The sequence below is a fragment of the Pteropus medius genome, unplaced genomic scaffold (assembly GCF_902729225.1).
Source record: "Pteropus medius unplaced genomic scaffold, Ma_sr-lr_union100, whole genome shotgun sequence".
Taxonomy (NCBI): Eukaryota; Metazoa; Chordata; class Mammalia; order Chiroptera; family Pteropodidae; genus Pteropus; species Pteropus medius.
In genome coordinates this window covers 22,851,648-22,864,254 of record NW_024344378.1, presented here as the reverse complement: position 1 = coordinate 22,864,254, position 12,607 = coordinate 22,851,648, and the positions used below count along the sequence as shown (strand labels likewise).

General features: G+C 40.3%; 1 protein-coding gene across 5 annotated transcripts in view; it reads right to left on the bottom strand.

Annotated features, from left to right (window-relative positions):
- Nucleotides 1-303: 303 nt before the first annotated feature.
- Nucleotides 304-12,607, bottom strand: part of ARHGAP19 (Rho GTPase activating protein 19) — a 51,157-nt gene continuing 38,853 nt past the window's right edge. Inside the window, exons 10-13 of one of the 5 annotated variants that reach the window (XR_005654711.1) lie at nucleotides 11,660-11,770; nucleotides 11,362-11,501; nucleotides 11,040-11,118; nucleotides 3,601-7,541 (exon numbers count right to left, since the gene is read on the bottom strand). Coding sequence is in view for 4 of the 5 variants with exons in the window: in XM_039871630.1 (XP_039727564.1) it covers nucleotides 2,004-2,041; nucleotides 11,040-11,118; nucleotides 11,660-11,770 (228 nt within the window). In the remaining variant the exon portion in view is untranslated. Of the gene's footprint in view, nucleotides 893-1,944; nucleotides 2,042-3,600; nucleotides 7,542-11,039; nucleotides 11,119-11,361; nucleotides 11,502-11,659; nucleotides 11,771-12,607 lie in introns of those variants that run through there. The other 4 variants (XM_039871631.1, XM_039871630.1, XM_039871632.1 and 1 more) reach the window with 4 other exon arrangements.

Genomic DNA, 12,607 nt, shown 5'->3' with positions numbered 1-12,607 from the left:
TCTGGAAAGAGTAGGCTTTTTGCTTCCATGGAAGAGAGAAGCAGAGACAAGGAATAAGGCGGTGCCTCTCCTCTTCATGCTCCTCTTCTTCCTGGTTCATTCAACACAACACACAGTTCAAGAAGTGGCTGCGGTACAAGGCCTCTCGCTAATGGTAAATTCCAGTTACGTTAAAGTACCTAACAAAGCCTGGATTATTGGCTCATTAGGTTTCCGGTAAATCCCAGTGGCTCTTCTTGCAGAGAGGCAGAAGGCCACCACCACCCCCGCCCCCCCCCCACCGCCTAGGCTGCTAAGCTGAACAGAAAGACAAATGGGTCTTTATGCCCACCACAGGGGGTCATGGAGAGGGAGGTTACGTTTTTAAAGTTTTCTCTCCTGCCAGCATGGCTTCCCTTTTGCTTTCGGAGATCTCTGCATTTGGGAATATGAAGACCCTTCTTAACACCCACAAACTTCAGTTACCATACTCACGGCTGCATTTTTATCCATATGGAAAATATAGGAGACACACACACACGCACGCACGCACACGCGCACACACACACGATCTATTATGAATTCATTAACTTAAAGTATCTTGATGGATCACAACATGGACAAACACTAAAGGGCAGTGCCCCCTCTGGTAGAGGTAAGCAGTACCTGGTACACACCCCTGCAGGGGCTACCCCACCCCCACAGCTACAGCCCGCAAGTGCACACCAGGGAGCTGGGTCACACTGAGGCATTCCCATAGCCAGCGATAGCAAACAGAGGAGCCAGTCCCAGGATGGTCAGGGGATGAACCTTTCCTTGCTTTTCCTCTGATTTCCATTCCCCTCTCCAGGGTGGTCTCAGGATTCAAAGAAGAAATGTGACCACAGGTGCAGCTAGAGTTCAGGGGTAGGTTCTGAGGGAGAAAAGACAGCCTAGGATTAGAACCCCAGAGGCTCTGGAACATAGCAATATAACATGAGCCATGTGTGTAATTTAATATTTTCTAGCAGCCATACTCAAAAGGTAAAAACAGATAAAATTAATTTTAGTGATATAATTGTATTAACAATATATCCAAAATATCATTTCAATATGTAATCAATATAAAAAATTATTGAGACATTTTTACATTCTCTTTTTTTTACTAAGAATGAATTTTGGGGTATATTTCACAGCTAGAGCACATCTCAGTTCAGACTGGCCACATTTCAAGTGCTCAGCTAGAGGCTACCATATTGGACAGTACACATGGGAGAGCAAAGAAATGAGGACAGACTCTCCCTAAGCAGTTCCCAGCAGTCGGGGTTTCGCCCACCCTCCCGTGTCAGAACGCCATTCCTGGAAGGCACATTTGCTGTCATCTCAGAGCCAGCACTGCAAAGCTCTGGAGAATGTACTGTGCAGGCCCGAGACCTAGCCAGAAGACAAGCAGCACGGCATCATGCAGAAGACGCCAAGTGGGCCTTGTGGGCCAAATCCAGTCCTTGGAGGAGTTGTGTTTGGCTCCCGGGGTGTTTTTAAAATCTCTTGAGGTAGTTGCAGTTTTCATGACCGGACGCTTCTTTCCGGCTCCTACAGACACTGGGGCAGGTAACCCCCGCATAAGACCACAGTTCTTAAAGTCAGGCAGCCCTGGATGCTTGTCTTGGCTCTGCCACTTTTCAGCCAACAACAGATATATTAACTTCTTCCTATATGTCTTCTACTATAAAATCAAAGAAAACAATACTTCACAGAAATGTATGACTTTAATGAGACAAGGAAATGGCTAGCACAAAGCTTACTTAGTACATAGTAAGTACTCAGTAAATTGTGGTATTAATTTTTCATTCAGAGGAGACTTAACTCCTTAGAGGCCCTCTCCGATACTGGAAAACTGGGAAGCACGTGGGCAGGAGCTCTGAAAAGCAACCCCCAGTTCCGTACTTTGGTGTTGAAGAACGGCTTCTGCACTCAAATTTTTTAAACAGTCTGTTTCCTTTCTCTGTTATCCACCAGTATGGTTCAACTGAATTAAGCATTCCTCAGCACAAAGGCACTGAAAATTTTAAAAGTCTGACTTCTGGAAACAAAAGGAGAAAGTTAGCAATGACACCAATGGCCCCTCCCGCTAACCCCCATCCTGGTTCCCAGGTGAAAGACCCTTAGCCTCAGGGACTGGGTACTGGATGCTGCTGATAAAGGATAGGATATTAGTGATCCACTTGGACCAAGACTGGGCCATTGCTCAACCCGTTTTTGTAGTTTTTGCTCATTACAGGGAAATCAAGAGGCTAGGACTTAAAAGAAGCATCTAAACAAGCATGTACTTCACACCATAACCCCCTAGCTTCTTACCATTCCTGTTTCTGTATTCTTCTAATTCAGGAATGCAGGTAAGAGCAAAAAGTGGGCAGGGGACAATGGCCACGGAACTGTCCCAATAGGAAGAGAAGACTAAAGAAAACTCTTTCCTATTCTGTTTTCCCATCTTCCCTTTCTGCTGTTTAATGCAAGTCTGCTTCTTCATTCCTTTCTATGATTCAGTTAATATGTGCTCGGCACGGTAGTAGGCATTTTGACCCTCCTCCCATTTTTTAAAATTATTCTTGTCCCTCCATGCCTTTTTCTTTTCTTCTGTATTAATCATTTTCCCATGTACTATCTATAAGTCTTTCCATGCTTCACTTTCAAGAAACAGACCTGGCTCCTTTCTTTACAGTAAGTAATGCAAGTGGGTCCCTGGGAGATGAGGAGAAAGGGACAGTTCTGAGCAGCACGTAGGGAGCTAACACAGCTAATGAAGGAGACAGCTGCAGAGGGTTTTTTTTAGTCCAGATTTAAGTAACTCCTTTGTTATCAAAAATAATGATGTCAGAATCAATAACCTGCTGATTATAAAATTTATCCTTGGCAGAGAGATAAGAGAATTAACATTAATACGTGCCACTCCAGGCACTGTGTGGGGCTAGTGGTTCTCAGTATTTTAGTAGTCAGGGACTCCTCCGAGATTCTTCTGTAAGCTTTGAAATCTCTTCCTTAGAAAAATTCAAATGTACATAAAATGTTACATAGAAAGACAGGGCGAATGATGCCTGAAGCACAACCACAGACCTTGGTTAAACCCTTTTGTGCTGAGCCTTTACATCTGATAGCATGGCATTACTAAGACTAGATACCATTGTCCCCACCTTACAGATGAGGGGACGTATTCAAGGTCACATGCATAATAGGTAGCAGGAACATTTCAACCAGACTTGTCTAAACACAACTTGCTGCCCTAGATGAAATGTCTTTACTGTTACTGCAAATATCGCTCCTTATTTTTAAACGAGGAAATAAAGATTATGTGAGAAACTGAAATCTGTGCAAAGCATTCCAGTCACAGAAAATCAGGAAGCTCAAAACTCCCAGAGGTTCCAATCCTATTTCCTATCAACCAAAAGCCCCACTCCCCCTGCGCCCACCCACCCAGCTGGAAAACAAGCCAAAGAGAAGCTTTGCTTAGAGGTTTCGTATTCCTCAGAATAAGAGGCAACCTCTCTGTCAATAATACCTCAGTAACACTGGAAAAACATTTAAAAAGAGGCAATCTCTTTAAAATAATGTCAGTCGAAATATAAATTAAGAAACCAAAGCCTATGGAAAGGAAATAAAAGAAATTTAATTTCAGAATGTTACATGAATATAAAGACAAAAATGTGTATGATTATTTCTTTACAGTTACATATATAGAGATTATAGTCAAATAAGAATGAAAAATTAAAAATGGTGAAATAGTTAAGAAACCTTATTTCTCTTGTTGAGCTTGCTCGGGGATAGTGCAAAGGCAACTATTCAGTGCTGCCTTTATGAAGAGAGGACTCTGGCGGGAGTACTTCCCTACAGGTCCTGCTGGTCCCCACACATATCTGGGGGAGTGCTCAATGGCTCTTCAGCATAGGCTATGGCCTCGTACACTCCAGTTTCCATGGTAACCCAAGCGCTCAGGCTGTTATGTACTCCACCTCCTCACTAGGCCCTCCGTCAACTCTCCACTGGTAGAAAGATCTCAGCATTAACTGTCTAGAAAAGCCAGCTTTTCTATTGTGAGTCTTAGATTGGGCTAATTATCACTGGTTTGAAAAGCTTGTGCATCTTAAGAACCCACATTTTCCCCAAATTCTAGGGTAATCCTGCCAAATGCTGGTATCCAGGTTTGGATCCAGGTCCTGTCTTCAGCACAAATGCTTCAGGGTGGAGGAGGGTAGAGATGAGGCTCTCTCTTGAGGAGTCCTACATAGAAATTTCCTGACTTCAAAATGAGAGCCTCCAGCTTCAAGCATCTGTGCGAGGCCCTGTAGGAAGGAAGCAGACAGTCTAGAGAAGTCCACTCCCAAAGATGGCTTCCCAGTTATGTGTGGTCATATAGCTGTTCACTGTGGGCACAGCCCCAGTGACCACAGGTTCTCCTGGAAGACAGTATTTTAAACCATGTCCTAATATAGGCTCTGTGAGGGAAGCTGAGCAGAAATATTGCTATTCAGGAGGAAAGAATGACTCTGCTCTGACACTCTGGGATCTACTATCTTCCTTACAGGGCAACAAAACAGCCACCTCTGGAACACCCAGTGGTCGTCGCAGTCAGCAGCCCTGCATGACTCCATTCCCCAATAGTACTCCCTTGTCACTGCTGACTGACTCTGGAAGGACATTCAAGGCAAAGAGCTTGTGAGGGATCAATTGTGGTTTCAATTATGATTCATTAAGTTCCACCTCCTTTAATATGTTTGGCACTCAGAAATAATCAGTGTCTCCTAATCCTCTCACTGCTGCAGTGGAGTTTTTCGAACCAGATTCATTGGTCTCAGTGCAATAGTCCAGCATTGTAAAAGGTCAGAAACCCCAGTGGTTTTCACTGATTCAACCAGTGTAACTCAACTAGTGCAGATGTGAATCAAGGAGGTGGTCTGTGTTTTTATGCTTGTGCCATCTGGCACAAATACACTGCTCCAAATTGACACCACATTAAAACCCATCGCAACTGACCCCAGAAAGAAATGAAATTTTAAAATCCAGAAGAAGAGGCATTTCCAAAGAGATTGTTTTAACATGAAAAGTAAATATAACAAAACAGTGAAAAAATATCAGCTAGAGTTTAAAAATTGTTAAATACTGGCTCAAAAATACCCGCCCACCAAGTCAGAAGGGAAACAGTACCCTCCTGTGACATATGAAAAGGGTTTTTGTCTTTGAGTTCTCCAAAGATTCCAGAGAATTAGAACAGTTACATATTACAAGGCAGAAAGTTATACTATTTATTTCTCGAAACTGGATCACAGCTTCTATTTAAAAAAAAAAAAAATGACCTATCATACTCTTAAAGCAAGGGAAAGCATACTTAATAAATAACTTACATGAAAAACACATACCCAAATTAACACATAAACTGCCCACGGGCAGGCTATATAAAATCATGTGCATGTGACATACACTTCTCACCACCCTAGTCCCATAACACTACCAGGGGTTACCAGTTACATCCAATCATGAGAGTGTCCTAAATCTCAGGTACCTCCCTTAAATAGAACCGCAGAACGAACTCAACAAGTTCTGCGGTATCAGGTCACTGCTCTGCACCCTCTACCTGAGGCCAGACCATGTTTAACACACCAAATGACTTCAGGACGAAACGCTTAGATGAACAAAGAAAGAAAGTATGGAGTGAAGGGAGAACACTACTTCAATCTGGTCATACCAAAAGGGGTTTCTATTTGAATTCACTGATAGCAAGGAATGTAATTTTTTCTCAATAAGGAAAAAAAGACAAATAGAAACCTATACAAATGAATTGCTAACAAGCATTTTTAAGAATGACATAAAACTGCTTTAGAGAAAAGGGCTTCTAAACAGTATTATACTCCTATCCAGCTATGGTTCACAATCTATCAAGTTGGAAGGCCAAAGTATTTTCCCTTCACTATTGCTGTTACAGCAACAAAAGAAACGAAAAGTATGAGAGGACTGATACCCAGACATCAAACCATCCTCTGCTCCCCAGAATCATCTTTTGTTTCAGCAAAAATGCAGTATTTTCAATAATTTAAAAACAGGTCGGCAAACCATACTTTGCTGGGTAAGGCCTGACTCAGCTCCAGCACACAGGGTGAGAACGGTTACACAGCTTCAGAAACAGGCACAGACTGAGCATTTTCACCTGCCACATGCTGCTTGGTTCCTGGGCAGTGAGTATTTACACGAGATCAGAGCTATGCCATTGCTCACCTCAAACACATGTGAACATCTCAGCCCAAAGCGCCAGCTGCATCTCCAAACTATTCCCCATGCCCATTCTAATAAGGACAGGGGCAGAGCAGCTCCTTGAACATTGGTGATAAACCACACTGCTTCCAAATGAGAACATTCTCTCCTTTAAATCCTCTAAGCCCTGCAGAGACTGATTGCTCACTCCCTTCCTCTGACTCCAGCTGGCTCTCAGGAGACGGTCTAGCCTGCACACCTGATCCCTTAAAAGGATGCAATATAATCCTACCCCTAAGGAGTCGTCCTGGACATAAAGCCAGCCAGCTCCCTCCTAGTCATACTCCAGAGCTTCCACCACATACGGTTATTTCAGCAAACCTCTATTAAGCTGTCGGTGACTTTCCTTGAGTCACAATGAGTCACAGTGGCACAGAAGTATTGGCACCACATTGGCACCAGAGTTGTTTTAGGCAAGAAGAAATTGAATGAAGGAAAAGAGTTCAGCAACCACACAATTATTTGTCATCAATGAGAAAAGGGGAAGAGAGGGAGGGAGAGAGGAACGCAGTTTAATAATTAACATTTGTTAAAATATTGTATCATTCTGAATTCTCTTTTTTCAATACTTTAGGACAAACACCTTGCAATCTCAGCCCCAAGAAATAATGAAAAATCTCCAGGAAAGCTATAAATTCCTTGGACACAAATAAAGTATTGAGGAATACAGCCTCGTGCTCTAAAGAGCTTTCTCAAAGTTGAAGGTGAAAAAGAAGGGAAAGACATCTAGCTTAGAGCCCATTTAGATTGCCTATCAAAAAAAATGGCTTTAAAAAATAAACAAACAACAAACGAGAAGTAACAACGAAAATACCCAACACTATCAAAACAGAGAAAATATCAGTTAAAAATGACACCAATCCACCAGGATTGATAGTACTTTAAAAAAAAAAAAATCATTGGCAGTTGAACACAAATCTCACATTTTTAAAAAACAGAATTTGTTTCAACAAATGCATGGAATGAGCACTGGAGTCTGCTTGATTCTGCTCACATACTGTGCTGTGAAAGCTGGTTGGTTGGTTAGTGGTTTCCCCATAATATTAAAGAAAGGAGAGAAAGAGAGTGCTGCTAGCATTGGTTCAGAAGGCACAGTCTGCAGAAATCATCCAGTGAGTAGGGTTAGAGGTATCAGTTAGGTCATAGGATTAATTAACTTTCACAATTCAAAATGCAGCAAGCAAGCTGCAAGTCCAAACTTCTCTGTGAGCGATCATGACACCTGGCCCACTAAAGAGAAAATTCTGAGTGGACAACAGAATTCTGGATCCTTCAGAGGAATCCTAGGATGAAAGAGAAACAAGAGCATTAAGCATGTTTATGAATATTTTTTCCCACCTAAAAGCTAGAGAATCTATATTTAATATTTTCTATAAACTGAGGGTTAAGAGTTTAAATGAGAACTGATGAATCTTTATCAAGTAAACCTCACTTTGTCTACTTGCTCTAATCTCAGTTCATTACATCATCTTAATGGCAAAATGGCTACCAGTTAACTAAGTGCCTATTTTGTGCCAGGCACTGCTCTAACTTCTTGATGTACTTTCTCATTTATCTTCACAACAATCTGTGGAGGAGGTGATGTGCTTGTCATTTTACAGTTGAAGAATTTGAAGCCTACACAAGCTAACTTGCCCCCAGATTTATAAGGCTATTAAGCAGTGAACTTGGGAGTGGAACCCAAGCCTGACAGAATGCAGAGTTCAGGTTCTTACCACCTGTAGTATAAACCCCGACAGTTGTTTTTTTTTCTTTTTTGTAATGCAAGTGCCTGACTTAAGCTTTGATTGTCAAGAGGCATCCACTTCGAAGATCAAATAGACTAGATAAAGAGCTAGGCCACCTCTCCACTGAGAATCCTATTTCAATAACTGACCATTTGGGCCACTTGTTTTTTTTCTCTTCCCTTTAAATTCCCACTTTAAATTCCCACTTTTATGTTTTAAATTAACCAATAAAGAGTGAGCTCATGAAATCTTAGGCCCCAATAAAAACAGAACCCTAGGCCCGTACATTCTCTCTACCGACAACCTTGCTGTGTGGCCCCAGGTGTACTGTGTAATTTCCAGGTCTTGCAAGTAAATAATCTTCATTTTTACCCCCTAAGTTTCCTGATACTTACTGCTGAATGGCATCTTACAATCATAATAAGAACTACAATGGCCAATCCAACCACAACATTGGTTATTGATAGGCTGAGACCAGCACAAAACACTACCAGTATAGTATGCCTTTCACCAGAAAATGTTTACTAAATACCCACTAGATACAAGGCACTGTCATTGTTGGGAGGAAGAGAATAGAAGACAAGAAGCCACAAGCATATTCTTTAGTCTGGCCTTTGTCTTCCAGAAGAGAAACTGGTTACATTGATAATACATATGAAGTAAATAACATCGATAAATCATATTAAGTGTCAAAATTTTCATAGTGTCAATAAGAATTCAAAAGAAAATGTATATCTGGCTGGGTTAGCCAAAGAAAGTTTCGATGAGGAGGTGGGGTTTCAGCTGGGCTCTGAAGAATGGGTAAGACTCTGACTGCTGAAATTAATGCCAATTAATAAGTAGGTGCTAAATCAGCAGTTCTCATCTGGGGTGATTTTTCCCCCTCTTCCCCAGGGGACATCTGGCAATGTTTGAAGGCATTTTTGGTTGTCGCAACTGGAAGAAGAGTGCTACTGGCACCTAGTGGGTAGAGACCAGGGATGCTGCTAAACATACAATACACAGGACAGCTCCCCACAACAAAGAATTATCTGACCCAAAATGTCATTAGTGTCAGGCTGAGAAACCCTGTGCGAAATAAATGTCTTTGGGGAGTATACTATTGATAATGATAATAATTGCATTATCTTCTTTTATAAAATTACCATAAAAAATTTAGGGTTGTATTCATTGTGTAAAAGAAATAGATGGCAAGAAATTAAATCTGCAGGCTTGGAGACAGAAGAGAGTTCAGATCTGGAGATGCAGGCTTAGATGCAGTGAACATACAGAAAACTGAACTGAGAGCTATAGAAGTAGACCTAGCTGCTAAAATGGGGGAAGCAAGAGCAGAATGAGCAAAGAACTTAAAGTAGAGGGCTGAAAACACAAAGAGGCTGACGTGTAGGCAGATGACAGTATGTCACTGCAGAGATCGAAAAAAATTAAAGAGTAAGAAGGAGAACAAGATAGTATAACATCATGACAGCCAAGGAAGGCATTTCAAGATAGAGGGAGTGACCAGGAAGAAAGTAAAATAAAAATGCCATTGCCTAATCCAGTGAAAGATCATTCATTATCTGTGGGCCTCCACTTTTCTGAATCACTAACATTTTTGAGAATCTAATAAAAAAGTATATATCTTCTCTCCTCCAGAAAAATGCACATATGTGCCTATACATAAAATTACATCAACAATACCAGAACTTTATTAGAGCTTTATGAAGTCTGCAGTTAACAGGTCAAGCATCCCTGCTCTAAAACTCCTTGATAAAATATTATATATTATTAAACTGGCTTATTTTTTTAATGTATTTCTTTCTTCTGAAAACAGAGTTGTCAATATAGAAAGACTTATTATTTCTCGATTATCTTCAAAAATGAAAGCAACAAAAGATATAATTGATATAAAACAATGTATCCTTCAAAAATACTTTAGGCTTGGTTTTGACTTATGGATACAAAAGTAGAAATATTTAGACACACATAACTCAAACAACGAACTTGCATCAATCAGACAGCCCAGCCTAGAAATCAGAAGTAGGGTGAAAAGAAGAATTGAGTAATTATTCAAGGATAAGTAAGCAGACTATATTGAAATCTAACTTTCTAGAAAAGTATAAAAATTAAGCTTTTGCTCTCTTTCTATTGCTGATGTCTCAAACAGTAATTATGTTCATGTCTCAGTGCTAAAATGTGCATGTCAAATCAGAGATCACTTCCGTTGCTACACGAGCCTAATAAAACAAGACCAACTCACATCCAGTTTCCTTTAGTTACAATTATGACCACTTGTTAATGTTTTAACAATCACAATGTGCTTCCAAAACATTATTTCAATTGAGCCTCATAAGAAATCTCTAAAGTAGATCTAAGTACCATCCTCATTTTCAGAGGAAACGTGGGCTCAGAGAGAATGAACAGTTTTCCCAGGCCAGAGGAATGATGACTCAAATCAGGTCTAACTAGAAAATCCCTAGTCTTTGCAATAAACCACATGGCTTCTTCAGAGGAAAGCAAAGCAGCCCCCCGCCTTTTACCAGAAGAGCCTAAGCAACCAGCAGTCCCAGCGCTAAATATTCCTTTTTGCCTTAAATATCTTCAAAAACATCTTGTACATGATTTCCAGGGTCCTTCAGCATGAGGTATTTATCTGAAAAGCTTCAGTGAATGAACAAGCTAAAGTATACAAAGAAAAAGAGCATAACTATTTCACGTTTACTGAGCATATTCTCAGCACTTCTGTACTTGGTCTTACGAATTGGTTTACACTTGCTTTTAATTGCTTAACAAGTATTCTGAAGACATTTTTCACATGTGTCACATCTGTCCAGGGATGCAGGGACAATGTAGGTCTGTGTTCACAGCTCCATCCCTTAGCACTTGGGACAGTGCTAAGTAGGTGCTCAATAACTATCTGCTAAATGAACGCAAGAACCAAGACCCAGCCTTGTGATTTTTACATGACTGCTGACTACAACCATACTACACTGGGAATTCAAAAACTGCTACTGACTGACTAGATGCAGGAAGGATCTACATTCAGTAAGAATACAGAATAAGTACAATTAGTACCTTTTTTCCCCTCCTTCTTCTCCTCAGACCATTTCAATCTTGTTGGTATCATCGTGACAGCTGGAGAGCCAGAACATAACTGTAATAAGAAAATTTTAAAGTGGCTTAAATGTCCTAATGTTGTTCCTACAGACAGACTTTACTAACAGAGGAATTATTTACTAGATAAATTTCAATGTGAAGACTTTTACTGGTGTATTTATATCTTTAATCTTAACTGATTTTATTCCTGGCTTAATGAAATAACTATGCCTGGGATACCTTGAAGAACTACTCCACAGGTAATGCATTGCCAGGTAGGCCTGGCTCAAATATTACCCACCCTCTGGAGTCTCCCAGTAAGAACTGCTCCCTCCAGCACTATGTTCCTGGGGCTATTTCACTGTATTTGTCTTCTCTGCTTATGACTGGCTATATCCTCCTTGAACTCAAAATGTATTTGTTGAATGAATCAATGAAAACCTATAGAAAGATGACAGCATAAATGAAAGGATTAATTGAGAAAAAAGCATAGTTGAATAGTCCAGAGTGACACATTAAGACAGATAACAGTATATCCATTTTCTTCCTTTCTAAAAATGTACACATACAAATAGAAAGTACAAAGAACAGTATCTTACTAAGTTCAGATTTTCTTTGCTGGCTCCCTTCAATTCACCCATGGCTGGAGATTCCGGAGAAGGGGTCTTATTTTTCTTTTCTGACACCATCTGGTTTCCCAGGACCTTCCGCTGATTTAAGAAGAGAAAATATTTAATTTATAAACATCTGTATCTATATTATAGCTATTCTGGCCTTCAAAACTAGAGTTTCTTAGGTTAAAAAAATCTCCGCATTCGGATAAATTCTCCCAAGCCATCTTATATAAGGGAGGCCAAAGTATGTCACCATGGGGGAAAAAAAACCTGAAATCATTGCCTTCTTCAGGTAATCACTTTTTCTCTACATTTAAAAAGGGCCAAGATGTTAGAAGCAACATTCATAGTTGATTTAAACTAGCTAATACAGGCAATGACTGTGTGCTTCTGAGACCTTAAAAGAAACGCCAGTTACCTAACTGTACAATTTTTTCCTCACAGACATGTATGTTGTCTCTGGCAGCTCTTAAGAGACCCTTGCTTTCCTCCCAACTAAAAGATACTTACACTGGGTCCATTTTAAGACTTTGCTTCCCTATCACGTCCTCACACAGGATTGGAAAATTTGGAGAAATTCTGTAAGAGTTTCTAATATAGCCGCAAGAGGGTACAGGCCTTCTTAAGAGGGTCACATGACTATACTGACATTCAGAGCAAGACTAAAAGCCCTTTCATTTCTTAGAAGCTGATGTAACCTACTGTAACAGCTGACAGTGACAATTCTACCATGTTTAGAGAAATCTTCTCTTTTTTCTCCTCAGAGAATAAATTTAAATTCTAAAACCAGAACATATCAAAACTAAAACATTAAACTCTACAATGTAAATATTAATAGCTACATTCAGAATATTCCAATGTAATACATTATTTACATGAGAGAAAATTTAGAGGAAAAAAGTCTAGCCAAAAAAAAGAGGGGGAGGATCAAAG